We start from the raw sequence: 20704 nt of genomic DNA on the forward strand, positions 1-20704 counted from the left end.
TGATCGGATGGCTTGTGTGTAAGTATTTCCTTGAATTGATTGTATGCTCTTAAGTACTGTGTGTCTCACTACAGCCCTCCACCCTCCTAGAGTAAGCCTGTCTGCTCAGCCATTGCTACCAAACCGTTGGTTAGTTCATGCTAAATCTGAAAGGGTACACCCCTGTCACCTAAGGTGGGCTTTTCCAATTTCTGTCGCAGACAGCATCTTGTGTAAAATTCCATAACACTCTGCAGGAGTAAAGTGATTACATCTTTAACAAGGAATGAATGCAGCCTCCATTGTTATAATCTTGATATATAAAGCTGAATGTATGTATGTATGTATGTGTGTATGTTGTGTGGTACATTTACCAGCCCAACGGAAATTCCTGCATCACAAAACTGCGTTTTAGCAGTTATGTTATGTTATTGTTATGTTATTTTGCATTTATATAGCGCCTTATATACCATTGGTATGGTCTGAAGGCGCTGGTAGGTTGAACGCCCTTGGGAACCGAAGTTCAGGTCAGTAGAGAGAGTAGAGAGAGTCAAGGTGCATGTGAGCACCGGGTATGCGTGCAGCTGGTGCGGTATTCATGTAATAGCTGCTTATTAGCGGTAGGTGTGGTGGTTTAGAGATCAGTAGTATGTGATCGTTCTGGCAGGGTTTATCCAGACCGAATGTGGCTGCGTTAGGCCTGAGGAGAATGCCTGGCTGGGGGTGTGTAACCAGCAGCGTTTACTTAGAATGATGTGGAGTGAGCAGCGGATGTTGGTATGAGAACAGTTATACCAAATGGTGTCATAGTATCTATGTGTTCTAGTTGAGTGGTGATGTAAAGGAGAGAGTAAGCATGGTGGTGAGATATGATGGGTTATATGCTCTTTCAAAAGTTCCCTGCATTCCAAACCATACTATGTACGTCATGCACCATGCATTCATCTGTTTTCCTCACTCACCCGCTCTACGCACTCGTCCGTTTTATGTCCTCACACGCACTATGCATTCACCCCCTCTACGCACTCATCCCTTCCACGCACTCATCCCCTCCACACCGAGAGGCTATTGGGCATACTTCTAAATGCCCTTTTCACAGAGAGGCTATTGGGCACACTTCTAAATTCAACTTTTCACAGAGTGGCTATTGGGCATGCTTTTAAATTCAGCTTCAAAAGCACTTCAAATTTAACTTTCAGAGAGAGGCTATTGGGCACACTTCTGTATGCATTTTTCACAGAGAGGCTATTGGGCACACTTGTGTATGCATTTTTCACAGAGAGGCTATTGGGTACACTTCTGAATGCACTTTTCACAGAGAGATTATTGGGTACACTTCTAAATTCAACTTTTCACAGAGAGGCTATTGGGCACACTTTTAAATTCAGCTTCTAAATGCACTTCAAATTTAACTTTCACAGAGAGGCAATGGGCACACGTCTGAATGCATTTTTCACAGAGGGGCTATTGGGCACAGTTCTAAATGCACTTTCCACAGAGAGGCTATTGGGCACACTTCTAAATTCAACTTCTAAATGCACTTCAAAATTCAGCTTCCACCTAGAAGCTATTGGGCACTTCTAGATTCAACTTTTCACAGAGTCGGTAATGGGCACACTTCTAAATACAACTTTCCATGAGCGGCTACTGGGTACGCTTCTAAATACAATTTTCACAGGAGGCTATTCGAGATTCTATCTAATTGGGGCATATGCTAACAATCACATTCCTGCCTAGATTCGGCGCAGACTAAACTTGAGAAATTCCATCTAAGTGTGGCATATGGTACCAATCACATTTCTGAGATTCCTTCTAAGTGTGGCATATGTTAATGTTAAAGGACATTTGTACCGCGCACTATCACCACCACTGAAAAGGGGAGGAGAGGGGGTGGGTTAGTGGGAATAAGCTGGAAAAGTGCAAGAAAGCAGTGATATGCTGTTGGCCGCCTCAGCCCGGTGGGTCCGTTGGCTGGGCTTGGGGTGTTTTACGGTCCGTAGTCGTCGTGTGCTGTTGTGCAAGTCCATGTGTGGTTTTTTTTTGTTGCGTTGCGAAGTTTGTGCGGATTGCTGCGTTTTAGGCTTGTGGTTGTGTTCCGTTAGAGTTTGATGCAGAGGGATGGAATTGTTAGTTGGTTGGTTAGTTGGCATTGCTATCCATTGCAATTATGGGATTCCATATAGGTGTGGCACATGCCAACAATCACATTTCTATTCAGATGCGACGCAAGCTAGGGTTCAGAATTCTAAGTGTGGCACATGCTAACAGTCACATTTCCATCTAGGTGCGATGCAAGCTAGGGTTCAGAATTCTAAGTGTGGTGCATGTTAAGATTCACATTTCTATCTAGATGCAGCGCAAGCTAAAGTTAACAATCCTGAGTGTGGCACATGCTAACAATCACATTTCTATCTCGGTGCGACGCAAGCTAGGGTTCAGAATTCTGAGTGAGGTACATGTTAACAGTCACACTTCCATCTAGATGCAGCTAAAGTTAAGAATTCCATCTAAGTGTGGTACATGCTAATATTCATAATCCCATCTAGATGCGATGCAGGCGAAGGTTAAGAATTCCATCTAAGTGGCGCGAGCTAGCATTCACATTTCTATCTAGATGCGACGTAAGCTAAAGTTAAGAATTCCATCTAAGTGTGGCGCATGCTAACATTGTTAACCCTGTCTAAAGATGACGCAGGCTAATCTTAACATTTCTGTATAGGTGTGGCACTAGTTAACATTGGCTAGTGTGTTAGTGCGTAATGCAATGCAACATTTACAGTCAGGCCAAGAATGGAATTAGGCTTGTGGTCACAAATCTATGAATGCATGGCGTAATTCTATGGCAGTCTACGTTATGGAGAGGTGAGGTAGAGTGGCAAGGGCTTTCTGGAGTAGAGTAATTGCTCTACACCCCACCCATGCCACACTTACAATTTTGTTGCTGTCTGTTGGCTGCTGGCTTCCTTTGCTTCCCCTGCGGACACCTGTAGACACGCCTTGGAGCCGCTACTGTAGGAGCCGCCCTTTGCCTTGGGGCCCTTAGCCGAGGGGGCTGCCGGGCAGAGGCTGCCCTGGGAAGGTCAGTTACAGAAAACTCATGGCTGCGCTGTGTCTGCTGAGCACATATTCCCCTGCATCACAAAACTGCCTTTTAGCAGTTACAGAAGAATGACTGCATTTATTTTCTTTATGTGAATCCAAAAGAGATGAATTCAAAGACAGAATGGCTCAGCGCTGCTGTGTTTTGATTTGCAAAAACTTAAAACGGCAAAAGAAAATGTTCTGTGTTTAAAATGACAGTGCACTGGTGCTATTTCCATCTTTAAACATCCCTCATTTTGGTTCCAGTAAAACACAGCAATGTTCACCTATATTCAGGTTGAACACCATCAAATGAGGACCTTCCCTCCCTGAACGGCATTGTTGTGTCAAATAAAGTCTGAAAAGCAGGAATTTCATTTCAGGCCGCACGGCCAGCATTCACTTTAGAAACAAATTAACACACACCAAGCACTTCAAAAGAAGCTCTTTCTCTCCTTTGCCTGGCATAGGTTTCAAAGAACCCATGTCTTGGGCATATCCCCGTGTATAGAAATTGACTAAAGCTATGAAAGCCTTCAGAATAAAAATGCTAGGAAAAACGCATTTGTTAAATGAACATGAAAAGTCGAATGAACCTGTGTTACTTTGATTTGCAAAGCAGTGAAATGACAGTGGGAAAGCTGAATGGGATTAATACTGTAAATTGCACAGAAACATCACTGTAAAATTTTGGGAAGAAAAGCCGCAAATAAATAGGTATTTTACTATGTATATTTTATTTTTCCTCACAAAAAGAACTTAACCATCCTGGCTGAAGCTCAGGCATTCGTATTAGACCAGTTTGGCTTAAAGGCCAAATGTTGCACCTCCCCATGATTTGATGCTACCAATGCAGGGACCCGGTTCTTTGGGCTGACAAGTGTGAAAATTACAGGGTGCCTCAGACTGCCTGGCAGAGATGCTCCCAAGGACAAAGGGGATTCCAACCCATGTGTTTGCCTCAGAAGTGTGAAATCCCCTGCATTCAGACAGAAGGATTTCAAAGGAGGAGTCATGACAACCCCTGTGTTAGCTGACCAGTGAAAAACATTTGGCTGGGGGGGTTGGAAATACTGCCCATATTTGGGAACAAAACCAGCCCATTTGATTTAAAAGACTTTTCATATTAAGACATTTATTTCAGAAATCTGGATAAGCAGCAATGTGAAATTATGATGGCTTTTACTGTAATATGTGGTTCTTCCTAGCATGTGGGAGACGTGAATGGTATTAAAGGGGCATTTCTGGGGAAAGCGTACATGAGACAGATGTAAAGTTTAATGGAAATATGCCCGACATTGATAGGCTTCCGTGTATCCATTTGTAGAATGTTAGGTGACATTTTTCCATAGAAATTGCAAAAGAATGCCAGAAAGGCAAAGCAGCAACACACAGACTTGGGATTTGGAAGGGCATGTCCTCTGCCCACCTGCCCCGTGAATGGCTGATTCTCCGCTCCAGTGTGAACATAACACTGTGCTTCCACACTGCTCAGCCCTTGTGTTTCTGGTTTCAGGTGAGGACAGAAGCTGCACCTCGACCACAGCGCCCATCTTGCTAGCTGCTTGCCGGTGAAGTCAACGGCCTTAGCCCCTCTCCCGGCCCGGCTCCGTTTGCTTTCCCCACCCGCTCCCATTTCCTGATTCCCTTTCCCTCCCGTCTCCCACTCCGCCCACCTGCCCCGTGATTGGCTGATCCTACTGGTCTTAACCGACCTTCCCAGGGCAGCCCTCTACCCGTGCAGCCCCTCGGCTAAGGGCCCAAGGCAAAGGGCGGCTCCTACAGAGGCGGCTCCAAAGAGTATCTGCAGGTATCCACAGGAGAAGCCAGTTGCCTGCCGTCAACCAGCACCAACCAAAAGTAAGTGTTTCCAAAAAAAGACTGAGCCTGAAGTAATTACCTCGCCCCAGAAAGCCCCATCACCTCTACTAAAATAAAAATAACCAAATAGCGGCACTCCGCAAAAGCAGAATTCAGAAAGCGTGCAAACTAGCATACCTGTGCTTTAGTTGAATTTGAAAGCGTGCCTAATAGCATAACTGTGGTTTAGTTGAATTTAGAAAGCGTGCCTAATAGCATACCTGTGGTATAGTTGAATTTAGAAATCGTCCCTAATAGCATAACTGTGTTTAGTTGAATTTAGAAAGTATGCCTAATAGCATAACTGTTTTTAGTTGAATTTAGAAAGTATGCCTAATAGCATAACCGTGATATAGTTTAATTTAGAAAGTGTACTTAATAGCATAACTGTGGTTTAGGTGAATATAGAAAGTGTACCTAATAGCATAACCGAGGCTTAGTTGAATATAGAATAGCTTTGAACATGGAAAGTGTTGAATATAGAAAGTGTCCTGAATAGCATGGAACAGTCTCACCCTGTAATAAAGTGGAACTTAGAAAATGTAAATAATATCCTCCTGTGGTCCTGCTGAACTTTGAAAGTGTCCCCAACTATGGTATAACTGAACTTAGAAAGTGTGACAATATCATCCAACGGTATTGTTGAACTTAGAAAGTGTGAATAATCACCCGGTGGTATAGTTGAATTTAGAATGTGCCCTTAATTGTGGTATACCTGAATTTAGAAAGTGCAAGTAATATCCTCCTGTGGTTTAACTGAACTTAGAAATTTTGAAAATATCATCCTATAGTACTGTTGAACTTGGAAACTCTGAATAATCTTACCCTGTGGTATAGCTGATTTCAGAAGGTGTGAATAATCTCATCCTGTGGTATAGTGGAACTTAGAATGTACCATCATCTGTAGTATAGTTGAACTTAGAATGTGCCCTTAACTGTGGTATAACTGAACTTAGAAGGTGTGAATAAAATCATCCTGTGGTACAGCTGAACTTAGAAAGTGCGACTAACCATCCTGTGGTATAGTTGAAATTAGAATGTGTCCCTAACTGTGGTACAACTGAACTTAGAAGTGTGAATATCATCATCCTGTGGTATAGTAGAACTTGAAACTGTGAACAAAGCATCCTACGCCATCCATAGCATAGTGCAATCCTAGCCAGGCCATGAGTCCACCCGGCCAACCATGGTCTGCTGAGACACTCCTGGCTGCCTCCCTCCCCCCCCTCGCCTCACTTCTCTCCCCCCTCCCCAAACCATCCTGGCCTCCACCACACCCCCAGCCCACCCCCCAATCAAGCTCCCAGGACAGAAGAACCACCCCATCCCAACCCAGCCAACCGGCCACCACATTCTCAGCCCACCCGCTGTCCACCACATCCCCAACCCAACCCCTATCCAAACACCAAGCCAGAGGAGCCCGTTGGCGAACCAACCATCCTAAGAGCTCTCCTCCTGCCATCCCCTCCACCCACCTGTCCACTATCACCACCCCCGCACCCTCTGCCCCCCAACTAACATCCCGACCTGCCTCCAAGGCACGCTCAGCTTCGCCACCACCCCCCTCTATTTTCCGCTCATCAACTCCCCTAAACATCCTCCCCGACCACACTCCTTCCCCTCTCTATAAAACCGCACGCCTGCCCTGGCAAGAACAGCAGCCGCATCCCTTTTACCCTCTTACTCGCCTACCCTCTCTCACACTCCAACTGATCTCCCTCAATCTCTCATTACTCCTCACCACTCCTGTCTCGACCCACCACCTCAATCCCTCATTCTCGATCACCACCACCATCCCCCCTACCTCAAACCCCTCTCCCTTGAATTCTCACTAAACACAACTGAGACTCCCAACACCCCACTTTTGAATCCCTTGACCCAATTCCATCCAACCTCACTCACCCGTCCAACCCAACCCCCTGCACAACCCCCCGCACAACCACCACCCCGACCGCCTGCCTACTCTTCCCATCGACCACCGACCATCCCCCCCTCTCCCACCGCCCAGTCTCCACTACCTCCCCTCAACCCACAATTCTCAAGCAACCTCTGCGATTCGATAGCCACCATCCAATTAAACCATCCCACTCTCACTCTTCTAGGAGATTTCAATATCTGGCTCGACATCCTGACCAACCCAATGACCCACTCTCTGGTCGACTGCCTAGACGCGATCAACCTCCGTACCTACATAAACAGGCCAACTCATTGTAAAGGACACACACTTGATGCCATTTTCAGCTCCCACGACCAGATACATCTAAATCCCCCGACCCCTGTCATCTGGTCCGATCACTTCATTGTCCCCTTCAGCATTCGCTCACCCGCCCCCTTTGCCGTACCTGAACCAGATCTTCCAAATCTACGCAAATGCTGGAAGAAACTAAAAATCCTTCCCGACCTAGCTGACGCGCTCCTTCATTCTCCTCACCCTAACTGCCCACGCAATGAACACTTAACCTCCGACACCTTTGACTCATGGCTCAATACCTCATTAATCCCACTCACCCCCACTTGAAAACCATCCGCTCGCCTTGGCCCTTTTCCTAGATGGTTTACACCAGAACTGAAGACTGCAAAACACTATAGAAATTCCTCGAACGCAAATGGTGGAAAGACAAAACCACCCTTAGCAGATCCACCTTGGCCCGGAAAGCAAAAAAAGCCCATTACAACTCCAGAATCCTGAACTGCAAAAACCCCAGCAAAGAACTCCACAAAATCATCTCTGAATTCACCAAACCATCATGCACCACCACCAATCGTGCCCCTCTCAATCACTCTCTCGACTCACTCTCTCTCTCTCTCTCCACTTCCACACCACTGCTCTTGAAAGAACAAACTCTCTAATAAAAAAAACTTGCCCTCTTGCACCCACCACACAATCCACCCATCCCACCCGCCAACTCACCACCTGCAACTGCAACCCACCCGACATTTGATTCTTTCACAGCAATATCAAGCAACCAATTTCTCAAACTTCTCTCTGCCCGCAAACAATCTGGGTCCCCGCTAGACCCCTGCCCAGCCTCGACCCTCAAAGAAATATTTGCATCTACCTGCGCAGGAGAACATGCAAGAACCATCATAAACTACTCCGTCCTTGGGAATTATTCCTGACCTGTTCAAAACTGCTCATGTCAAGCCTCTTCTAAAAAAAACTTCCTTCGACCCTCACGACCCAAAAAACTACCACCCCATCTCAAAAACCAGGTTCCTTGCTAAACTCATTGACTGAAATGCTTACTCCCAACTAAATGCCTTTGTCGAAGCCAACAATCTCCTAGACCCCACTCAATCAGGTTTCAGACCACGACACGGAACCGAAACCACTCTTGCCTCCATCTGGATTGACCTCAAAAACACTGCAGACTCTGCGGGATGCGCTGCACTAATCCTTCTTGACCTATCTGTCGCCATCCGAGTCAGGACATTCAATAAATCTAGCATTCAAAATTAAGGAGATTCAAAATCCAGAGACCCAAACATTCAGCATCCACCCTGCAAAACTCCAGACTCCAGAGCCAGGCCAGAGGTAGCTGATCCTATCCAGGCAGAACCTCCTATCCAGGCAGAACCACTATCCAGAACTACACCCTACAAAAATCCCAACAATTCAGGGAAAAGAGGGAAAGGCTGCTGACCCTTTTGGGAGGATCCGGTGACCATATGTGTCTTTGCCCAGCTGATGCACCCCGCTGTCCTTTGTGACCAGACACGGTTGCCCCGCTGTTTCATTAAAGGAGAGCCCAGCCGCTGTGCAGTGACCCGATCCTTGTTTCACTGTCCTGAGAACTGGTTAGCTGTCCAAACTACCCGATTGAAGTGCATTTTGTAAGTATCACCCTCCCCAGTAACCAAAAAGCTGCATACACTGTTCTGTTACATTGCATTCTGTCCAACCCTATAATAGATCCTATAAGTCCCCTAGTAACTTCCTAAATTGTCAGAATCCTGTGTGTATCCTGTTCTTAGAAGAATCCGTGTTAGTCTCCATTTGTAGCGTAATTCTTTCGAAATCATTTTAGTCTGTTGTGCAATCCCTTAGCACTATCGCGGCGTGAATAGGTTAACCTTGGAAATTAACCTCCTCGCGTACCGTGTCTTTCTTTAACAATTTAGCCATTAAAATATAGTTGTTGTAGAATAAATCATTTTACTAACAAAACCGAGTTTGCCTGTGAAAGGGTTTCCCTTTTAAAATCCGATTTTCCTTTCCTATTAAGAATCCCATACTGTCATCCATCAAGAGTCGCCCTTTCACTTCTGTCTCATATCTATGATGTGCCTTTGTACCTTATCAGTAAAACCGATTTCCGATTTTTACCATTTAGCTTGTTTCCTAAGCGGTTTGCTTGTTTTAAACCCGTGAAAACGGAGAAATTGCAATTCTGCCACGTGTGATTTTGCTGCACCGTTTTTCTTCCAAAAATTGATTTTCTCACCTGTATGCTGTTGTTTAGTACCTTGCCAGGTAGCTTGTATGTTTTCTTGCTTCTTTAGGCCAGTCACTCAAACTCCTGTCTGATTCATTCTACTGCACATGTAAAATAACTATTCTGTGAATTCCGAGTGCCATTTTGCTCATTTTCAAGGGTTTTAAATCCTATTTTGGCCTCCCATTCAGGGGTGGTAGGTCGGATTTCCAATCTGATTTTTGACTATTATATCTGACTTCTTTCTACTCCTCTCGACTTACACAAAATTTGATTAACAGGGGTTTGGGGGAAGGGTGTTGCAGGGGGAATGAATAACAGTGGTGCCATCTAAAAGTATTACCCAAAAGTGATCTTGCTTCAATTCATAATTTCATTGATGTGTCCGATATCGAATATGTTAGATTTTCATTTGAATTTAAAAATAAATAAATATTTCATTATTACACACCGGCCTGGTTCATGGTCCATTGCAACTCAGGGTGTTTGTCACGGGGGTGCGAGACATGTTGGCTGCCTTCTCAAAGCTGAATGCAACAATCAATCATCCAACAGCTGGTCAAGTGGCACAGCGAGTAGAGGGCTCGCTTTGACATCAGTGCAGAGCCTGCCGACGCAGGTTCGAATCCCGGCAGGGCCAAACTCAGCCTTTCATCCTTCCGAGGTTGATAATTGCGCACCACACACCGTGGGTAACAATAAGCAGAGCTCAGATACCCGAGGGTTCATTGCGGTATATAAATGCGAAATTATTATTATTAATGTTTTTATTGTGCACCACATCCCTGGCCAGTGGAAAGAGGCCTGGTCTGTAGCATGCTGTGTCTTTAGATTCCTTTTTTGTCTGGGACAAGATCATAGTCTATGTTTGGATGCAAAAAATTCACTCCGTAGACATCCTTGTTTGCTGATGCTTACCCCGATTCACTACAGTAGGTACTAAAAGGAGGCAACATTTGGAAAAGTGTCTGAAGCAAGATGTTCGATGTGTTGGTTATTCCTTGTAATTTATTACTACTGTATACAGTTTGAAAGTGTTTATTAAAGCAATTTGAAAGGTAATTAAAAATATTGTAGATTATTATCACGCCACTCCAAATATGGGAAATGGTAAGGTTACAGTTTACTTAAATGCATTCATGAGACGAGAGCACAAGCAATCTTTCTTGGACATTTCCTCAAATTTGCTGAAGCCATTAAGTGACTGAAACATGCCGCAACAAAAACGATCATCACTTGGAAAAGCTCCATCTGATACAAAGCAAACATTTCTATCAAGTGTTTCTGAAACACAACAAATAGCAGTACGACTTGCCGACCAGAGGACAAGAGCCACATCCTCCAGTGCACTTGAGACACCAGAAAAAACTGAAGCAAGACTTGCTGACATGAGGACAAGGCCAACATCCTCCAGGGCACACGAGACACCACTCGATCAGGACACGGGCAACGCCGGGTACCCCAGCTAGTGCACAATAAACTACAAAGGTAAGCTAGAAGGCTAACCCACCACACATACCAATAGGGGTGCATCCTCCTGATAAACAGTACCCTGCTGGTGCTAACAGCAGGCTGCCGCCAGACTCAAACATTTACCAGAGCCTGACTTCCCGGTGCCACTGGGAGATTCCAAGTCCGGTGGCCAATGAAGTCAGGTGCCAGTAAAATGTAAGACTCCATGGGAGTGGGGACTCTGAAGCGCCGGCACCGTTGTTAATGGTGCCAGCGATTCTGTGAATGGTCTGCCTACCATGGCTGCTGCGTCCAGCAGGGTCAGACCTGCCAGGCACAGTGGCCACAGCCACACAGTTTGCCGGTCCGGAAACAAGAGTGCCGGTGAGCTTACCGGCACCCTTGTTTCCGGACCTGCAAACTTCTAATGAGGCCCAATGAATCTAGCTTGTTTAGTCTCGCAAGAATCATTGGGCTAAAGTCTATGACTAAAATGAAGGGGCCTTTCAAATCTGATCATACACTCTTTTACAATGTTAGACCTTGCTCAGTAGCAGTGAAATTGTTACATGATGTTAAATTCAAATTTTGAATAAAAACACACCATCTGCCTCATTCACACCAAAAGTGGCAAAGTCTAGTGAGATGTTCAAGAAGATGCCACTGAGGCACTGTATCTCATATACCCTTTCTGGTTGAGTTAGCTTTGACTAACTCACTAACATATTCGAAATTACCTATGTTCACACATCTTTAAACAAAATGTATATTTTCACAACAGCATTCCATTCATAAGCTAGTCCACAGATACACAAGGATTTAACAATTTCTCTCAGTACTTTGAAACATTACGATGGAGGAAATACTACTTAAAAACATATAAAATAAAAGAAATCAACAATCTCTTACCAATACATTGGCCCTGTGCATCCTGTATAAATCCAATGGCGCACTGTTGTTTAGGTGAACACCGGAAGGACCCTTGGCTATTCTGGCATAAAAAGTTGGCAGGGCAATTATGAGTGCCCGTAAAACATTCGTCTATGTCTGGTGGTTCCCCAAAACAGAAAAAAGAGTAATGTGTTAAAAAGAAGCAGTAGAATGCAGATAAGTGATCAGACAGACAACCCACTTTTTCTTCAGCAGAGAAATACATTTCATACAAGAAAGGTATGCAGAAATGTGATGTTGGTCATACTTCAAACGTCTGTAGTGAGCAGAATGTTTACAAACAGTAATACCAATAACAGTGATAACAAAAGGGTGGCTGAAAGGAACAATGGTGAATGCTGTGCACGTTTAGGACATTCTAACACTGGCCAGGAAATTATGAGGAAAGTCTTAAACTGTGACTCACAACAGGTCCATGACAATTTTTTCCCTGGTGGTTGACCAACCTATTTTCTCCAGCGATTTCCCACTCGGGTGCTTACTGGCAAGGTAGCTGTGCATGTGCCCCAGGAGTCCCCAGGACTCCCAGAGGAGGGTGCCCTGCTCTGTGCTCTGCGCGTGCTTGCAACTGTTTGCACCATTGTTAGAAATCGGTGGTCAACGGCAGGCATTCAATTTTTGTTACGGGGAAACCGATCTGTCCTTCGGACTACCAGTGCTGGGAAACTTTTTCTCTTTTGTCTTTTACTTTTTGTAAAGTTTTGACAGTGCACACAGCATCTTACAATGCAGTGCAATAGGGATCCTTAACATCCTAGTCTTTTACATTTGGGATTTTTGGTTAATTTTATATGTGCCTAAAGACAAACTGGTGGAAGTAGATACATTTTTACAGATTTTGTTTTATTTCCAGTGTGCACATTTGCACATACCGGGTATGGCTACTGTGGAATATTTTAACACAAACAAATGAACCCCACTGCCTCAATTTACAAACGGCGAAAGAAACAGCCAACAATGGATGCGCTAACCCCTGTGCATGCAAAAAACTGCAAAACTGCATATGGGTCACTCACCAAAGGCTGCACACCCCTGCCACACAGTCAAAGTGGGGGTGACAACAGAATTCTCACTGCAGGATAATGCCAACGAGTGTTGTACCATTCAACATGAAGCAAGCCCACATAATTGGGCTAAAAACCGGAAATGCCTTTTAAAATGCAGCTTCCCCAACCAATTGCAACCTTCAAAGTGCTCTTTTGGCACTAGATTCATTCATTTTCCAGTGAACCATTGAAATTAAAAGTGTACTGAAATCACAGATCCTCCAGCTGGCTCAGAGAAACCGGGCCTCACTGACTGACAGCAGCTAATAAATGTATTTTATGAAAAACCAGTCCAGCAACAGTTTGTTTTCAGTTACAAGGGAAAAATGTGGCTAAAAGTGGCAACATATAACAATTTCAGCTGTACAGAGAAAACTCCAAACAAAAATTGGATACATATATCCAGACTGCAAAACAAAGCCCAGCACTCAAAGACAGAAATAATGCTGAATTAAAAGTATGTGCTGCATAAGAAAAGTGGATTTAAAAGACTCAGTTTAAAAGTGCATTTTCAGGGAAGAAGTGCAAAAATTCACCTGTTTAAAAGCATGTTTTTGTGAAGGGCCTAATTCTTTAAATATAAAAATCTAACTATAAACTGTGTTCAAATTATATGTTGTAATGACAGCTATAGGTAATGCTTTAAAGTCAAAACCGAGTTTGGAATTAAATAATGAATTCTGACTTGACAATGCCCAGCCTGGGAAAGATGACACTTCATGTTAACACCTTGCTGCGACAAAAAGGCTTAATTGATGCTGGAGGTTCTCGCATATTGACAATGATGAACTGATTAGACATTTGTCTGGGGCCCAGTCAAGGACAATGGCAGGCTGGCTACTGATCCCTACAGGGGAGAGGCCGGGAGCTTCCCTCTCAATGAAGAGGACACCCCACCCTGATCAAAGGAAATGTGACAGCTGTTGCCTGTTGAAAGGAGAGAAAAAAACTGCTAAAAGATATCGGTTGTTAAATGTCTATTTGTGATTAACTTTTGGAACTCTTTAACTTTGCAACATGAAGGAGGACAAATCTAAAAGTTGGTAGTTGTAAATCTAATTGTATGCTCTTTCTTTGGAGACGTGAGTGAACCCTGTACTGCATAAGGAACCAAAGATACACCAAAACACTGATTGTACCAAAACTATTAACGCTGCAAGTGTAATATTGTATACCCAGGCTGTAGTGATGATTGCCCAGATGTGTACTGAATTAGGAATTGTTAGGCCAAACCGTTGATTAAAATTGACAAAATTCCACAGAAGGACTTAGACAGCTCTCACCGAGATGGGAATTGGATGTAAAGATAACCCATACAAAGTATAATGCATGTGTCTGATTGTAGTAGAGGGCATAATTATAAAAATGTGTATTTGTGGAAAAGTTACGTTTTGGTCAAAATCACTGTGGGAGTTCCTAAATCACCTCATAAAATATGACAGCTCTTTCTGGCTTCCAACCAGAACAAGGCAAGTGCATTTGACCCATCACAGTCGAGTGGGTGTGGACTGTAATTCTGCCCCTACCATAAACTTTGTGATGTCACTTGGCATGATAAATATAGGAACTTCAACACACACACACACACACCGATTCCTGATTAAATCCTGATTTCCGCGCCGCGCTTTGTTCCTGACTTCTTCATCCTGTTCCAGAACTTTTCATCTTGTCCTGATTCCAGAATACTTTGCAAAACCAAGGCCCAGCATTAGCTGAACTCTTCTTCAGCTAGGCCCAAAGATTGAACCATCCCAAACTTCAGAAAGAATAATTCTGATCCAGTCTGGCTTGCTACCATTCATGTTTGCCTACTGAACTCACCATCCTGCTAATCTACTGTGTACAGTGACCAGAAGGGCCAATCCAATCCAAATCCAGTCTGAGGTGCCAGTCCAATTGACCCGAACTGCCCAGCTGACCATCCTGCCAGAGGTGCCATGCTGCCAGTAGACCCGATCCAGATGAACAGAACCCTGATGGTCCAATCTTAATTTACAGTGGACTGTAAGTATCAACAGGAATGATAGTAACCCATAGTATATTGCCTTGTCACACCAGTCTGAAAACTTGCTTCTATTTCTTGTAATAGTAATAATTTCTTGAAAATCCTTTTGTCTTTTGAACATCCCAAACACTTAAAATCATCCCCTGGGTAATCCGACTGAGTTTTCCAAGGCGGACACAGAGATGCTGGGGTTGGTTTCCGGGGACCACTCTGGGGCTTACTGTGTTTCAAACTGGTAACCAGCCTGAATACCCTATTTTAGAGCATAATTGTCATTATAAGAACTGATTTCTGTTTTCATTTACGTGTCTTTATTTTCAAAAACGCCTCTTATTCAAACTTGCATAACTTCTTCAATTTTATAGATAGGTTTAAGTGAGAGTTGAAATTACGTTTCTAACACCTGTAGCTACATCCACAACCAAAAGCATTGTGAAACAGTGTATTTGACCCGTTTTCATTCAAAATCGCATAGCGGGAATTAGGCACGAATTCGCATTTTGCAAAAGTTTCCCATGTGTCTTTTCTCATTCAAAGTATTTCCACACTCCCATTCTGATTTAAAGTGTGTTCTGTTGCTCATCTTGTATCTTATGTTGGTTAAAACCTGTTTAGTGTTGCATCCATAGGAATTTCTATCAATTTCAGCCTTTTTGCACACTTTTCCTTGTTTCACAAAGCCATTTTCAACTGTCATTTTAAAAAGTGTAAATTTCCCAAAAACGGTTTTCTCTCTTGTTTGGCGAGGGAACATAGCATTCAAACTCTAGACATTTTTCTTTCATTCCTGAATACCTGCTGCTTACTGACATCTGTGTAGAACTGCTCAATTGTGAATTAAGAACTTTGCAGGGGGAAATCTTAACCTAAGCGCTATCTGTTCACCAACCAAAACTGTCTTTTCCCGGTGTTTTTATCTTCCGTGCTTCTCAAAAGTGAATTCATGTGCTTTACTTACTCTCTGAATTGTTTTGTCACCACGTTGGTGATTGCTGCCCTATATATATATATATATATTTTAAAACTTGCGTGATTTGAAATTTAAATAAATATTTACTTTTACCAACCAGCCTGATTCCGGGTCCACTGTGACCTGGGGTAGGGGGGTATTTTGAGACGGGTGTGATATAAGTGGTATATCACTCAGAATATTGAACTTACAGACATAAGTATTTCATGTGCGCATTACATGCTAGGTGAGAGCCGGGTGGTTGCCTGATTGAAATCCTTAACACTATTAAACGTGGCTAGAGCCCTAAAATGGCCATGCCACAAGATTTTTGCATGTTCTTTGGCCATGTTGTTTGGCCTTCTTGCCTCGTAACATACCAGGTCATGCACTTGCCCGGAAAGCTGCTGCCTTCATGGTGTTGGGTAAGAATTGATGCAGTCACACTGTGCGAGACTACACAACACTTACCTGCTTGGTATTAGGTAACCCACCTTTTGTTGTAGGTCTGTACTACACAAGTTGGTAGTGTGACTGAGCAGCCAACCCTAACTCAAGAGGGGTAAATGTGAGCTGTACAAATGAAATCCGTAAATACAAGTAACACTTACACTCAAGGTTTCACTTATAAATATTTATTTATTTAACATCAATTTTTAAATAAGCGTTCTTTGAAAAGGCAATTCATGTAACACTGTAAATTTAATTTAAAATCACTTTTCAGCATCAGAACAAGTTAGTGGATAATCTTTGGATATGATTCTTACACAATTCCTACACCCTGAGGTGACTTCAATCACAAGGACAGTAATGGCATTTATGTATCACACTAGTTATACTTGGCAGATTCTGAGGTTGCAGAAAGGAAAGGTTTAAGGAAGGAAAGGTTTAAGGAAGGAAAAGGTTAAACAGGTTCTCAGTCAATGTGAGGACAACTACATCTTCCAATGAAGTCTAGACACGCCTTTCCCAGCAGTAACAGTTCACAACAAGCTACCACCTATGAGGGACAAACAATATCAAAGTCAATGAACTAGGAGAGTCTTCATGGAGTCAGGACAGCCAAATTCAACTGGAACACAGCCTATGGAGCTGAGGCACTTCTTAGATCAGAAACAGTCTTGCACAAAGAAGAATTTGTGGAAAATCACTTGTAGGGTCACAAGCTGTCAAGCCAGTGAAAGGAGAGTTAGAATCAACTCTAAAGATAAGCCACTGCAATTCTCAACTGAGCAAAGCACAGCAAAAAGGCAATAACGTAAGTAGCCCAAGCATACACTGTAACTCTGGTTTGAAGAAGAATGGTCCAGCTGGATTCTGTCTTGCTACAGCATTGCAGTCCCCGTGTTCCTGAGCATCAGTCGTGGGGACAAGAGGATGGACATCTGGAGGGCTGCTGCTTTGATACTTGGGAGGTCATCGGCAGCTAAAGGCTCTTTTCGATTCAGCGGCACTTCGCAGTTTCAACGCTTAGCAAACAGCACCGCTGCAGATTTTGGATACCAGTTCGGCTTCCTTCACTCCTTGGGTCCTGCACTCTGGGGAGGGGATGCTAGCTCTGGTCGTCCTGCTTCTGGCGGGTCATTAGAGACCCGTGGAGCTTCTGGACGGATTTCAGAAGTTTCACTCGACTACGGATTACTCGACCCCTGGCACTTGGTTCTTGCAGCAATGAAGAAGTATAGCCAGTCGGGGAAGATGGCCCAGTGGAGTTTGTCTCGGGGTTAGTTGGTACCACTAACCCAAGGGGAGAAGTCGTCCCTTCCGGAGCTTCTCTTTCCAGTTGCAACACAGTAGCAGGGATTCACTGGCCAATTCAAAGGTCCAGGAGGATGCAGCAATCTTTGTTTGTGGGGTCGGGTGTTTCTCCGAGTGGTCGACTCTGCCTCTAATACCAAAACCTAGCATTTTAAACAGGTTTCTTACATTCATGCACAGCATAGGCTGTCAATCACACAGCAGGGCCAGCCGGCCAGCCAATCAGGACTGGTTGCATTCCTGCATTACTAGAGACAAAGGACAGGGGAGTTTCGGGGACCTCCCTCACATCCTGCCTTTCCAGACACACTGGAGACAGAGGCGGGCTTCAGGGCTGAAGGCCACCAAAGGAAAAACAAAGGGCTTAAATCTGTTTCGACGCACAGAGTAAAATCCAAGAAACACCTCACAACCATAAAATGGCAAAAAAAGAAGACGGGGGGCCATTTGGACAAAATGGTCAACCATGGGTACTGTACTGCAGCTGAAGGTTCAGCATGCGGTAGAAAAGCACTATGGTAGGAAGAATTAAACCACTGCCACCAGCCATTTAAAGTAGTGAGGGTAACATAAAATGTTTACATGAAAAGTTAGGATAAGGGGCTCCTAGGTAACCCCCAGGCACTCCACATAAGATGGGGTGTGATGGACCTATTAAGAGAAAAGGTAAGTAAAGTCAATTTCACTTTAATATTCTTGGGAACTGTAGTTCAGCCAAGAAAAGGCATTTAAACCTTATGAGAAATCTAAAGGATTTCTCAGTGACACTGCACTGAGGGTGCTGTGTGTCACCATACAAAAAGTAGATACCTATGGAGTTTGTCAGACTCCAAAAACAGAGGAAACATATGATCCAAATCAGGTCAAACACGTGAGAGTGAGTAAAAGCTCTCACTCCAGTTCGAAGTCCAGCAAAAGAGCTTGTGGTCGTGCTGGGGTGGGAGGAATGAAGCACTAAAATGAAAATTCTCCAAAACACTCCACAGGTCCTCTGGCACATCGACCAACATCCGGGCTTTCTGTCAGGCCCCATCATGGCTGCCGCCTTCAGAGAAGGGTCCCTTGCTGGTCTCCCCCACACAGGCCTCATGTTTCTCCATTTGCTGCTCTTTGGCTCTCCCTTTATGCACCTGCAACCACCTGACAGGTTGCAGGTGTGGAGTCTCAATTGGAATTGCCCGACTATATTTAAAAGGGACATGCCTGACCCACACAGTACTCTGCAGGCATCTTCCTCGTCCCAGCACTAGTGTTGGTGAAATAAGGGTTTAGTGTTCATTACTGTCAGTCGCCTCTTCCTCGTCCCACTACTGTCAGAGGTAAATGTGGGGCAATGAGGGGAGATGTTTTACAGTAGCCTTTAACGGCCAGGGAAGGGTTAGGTTGGTCTTTAATAGGGAAAGAGGGACACCATGTCTTGCCTGTGGGCACCCCTTTCCCAATCACCAAGGTCCCTCCACGCAGTTGATCCTCCCTCGTTTCTCCACCCCCAGGGTCAGGATCCAAAAGCAATGGCCTTTCCCTGGCTACCTGAGAAGAGAATCCAGGGGGAGAACAGGATCCAGTGGGAGTAGGAGTGAGGATACCCCGAGGTTTCTCAATGCCCACAGCGAAATGTTCTGGGCTAGTTTGGACAGCCCTGGAGTGTGTGTGTGTGTTCCTCTGCCTGTTTGTGTAGAACATGACTGTGGTCCTGTCTGTTAGTATGAGCACTGTTTTCTCTACTAGCTGCTGTTTGAATGCTTCTGGAGCTTTGAAGACTGCTAGCAGTTCTAGAAGGCTGATATGCTTTTTGGCTTATGATTTTGTCCACACCCCGTGTGAAGTCTGATGGAGAAAATGAGCTCCCCACCCTGTTAGCGATGAGTATGTAGTAAGAGTGGCTTTGATTGCTGGGGTGTTGAACGGCTTGCCACTTATAAAAGTTTATCCTTTGTCTAACTTTGTAGAGATATAACCAGAGGATGCAAAGCCACCACTAGATCAACCCACAAACCGCTTGCTTGTGACCATTGTTTATTAGCCACATTTGCACTGGACGCATGCACAACCAGGTGTGCGACATAAGGTAAATGCAGGAAGCCGTGATTCCCAGAAGGCGCACAGCCTTTTGCACAGTTACCCGACAACCAACTATGTATTGAGGGATTTGCAACAGCATGTTTTGTACCATCTCGTTGGAGGGGAAAACTAGGCTGTCTTTTGTTTGAATTAGTGCCTACAGAAATTGCTTTACTTGACTGGGCACTAGACTTGATTTTTTTTCTCGTTGATGGAGAAGCTTACTTGAAACAGCAGATTGACTGCTGAGTATTTTGCTGACATAACTGAGGTGCATCTCCTGTAGCCAGTCGTCTAGGTAAGGGTACACTGGAATGTACTGCCTCCATAGGTGTGCAGCCACTACCGCAAGGACCTTTGTAAACACTTGTGGTGCTGAGGCTATGCCAATGGTAGCACTTTGAACTTGTAGTGCTTCGCTCGGGCCTATAACTATGGGCCTTGGGAATTACCTGACTCGGTAATGCCCCCACTGCTCCGGCATATTGCTTAATTACAGACTGCATTTGGAGCATTCTGATTGGCTGAGAGGCGCTCTACAATAGAATCCATGTCCTAACATATTTTAGCACCTGAGGGGGATCAGCACCACCTACTCGGGTACCCTGGAACATGGACTTTACTATACGTTTAATAGGTCACCGGCATGTAAAATACAACCACTGCCTCAGTAAATATTGCTCAATTATTAACCAATTTACTTATGATCAAATTTAGACTTGGACAGAGGCGTAGCCTGGATTGTCTAGCAAATGGGGCCTGAAGCTAATGTAGTTGGACGCACTGCGCTGACAAAAATATCTGTAAATGCCTACACAGCGCTGCTGAGCGGGCATTTACAGATTTTGGGTGGGCCTTGCCTCTCAGGCCCTACCCTGCCTACGCCTTTGGACCTGGAGGTATTCTTTATTTTACTTATTGCATTCGTTACACGCCCAGACCCTGAGGTTTCACAGCGTAGTTACAGACATCTTTCACGTTAATCTGGAGTATTCGCTTACATGGTTGTAGATTGACATTGTTTACAAAATAGACGTTATGGTCTAGACTTTTAACATACATAGGACAAAACAATGCAGAAATCAATTCATTTACAAAATCCGGCTCAGGCATACATTAGGTGTGC

The 20704-nt window shown here is 44.3% G+C and overlaps 1 protein-coding gene across 2 annotated transcripts in view; it reads right to left on the reverse strand.

Moving 5' to 3' along the window:
* The window catches only part of FBLN1 (fibulin 1), a 788021-nt gene that overhangs the window by 527354 nt on the left and 239963 nt on the right, over positions 1-20704 (reverse strand). For both annotated transcript variants that reach the window (XM_069628189.1, XM_069628190.1), the window contains exon 8: positions 11718-11855. In XM_069628189.1, the coding sequence (XP_069484290.1) occupies positions 11718-11855 (138 nt within the window). The remainder of the gene's footprint in view (positions 1-11717; positions 11856-20704) is intronic.

The sequence above is a fragment of the Ambystoma mexicanum genome, chromosome 12 (genome assembly GCF_040938575.1).
Source record: "Ambystoma mexicanum isolate Mex_15411 chromosome 12, UKY_AmexF1_1, whole genome shotgun sequence".
In the NCBI taxonomy this organism is placed as follows: Eukaryota; Metazoa; Chordata; class Amphibia; order Caudata; family Ambystomatidae; genus Ambystoma; species Ambystoma mexicanum.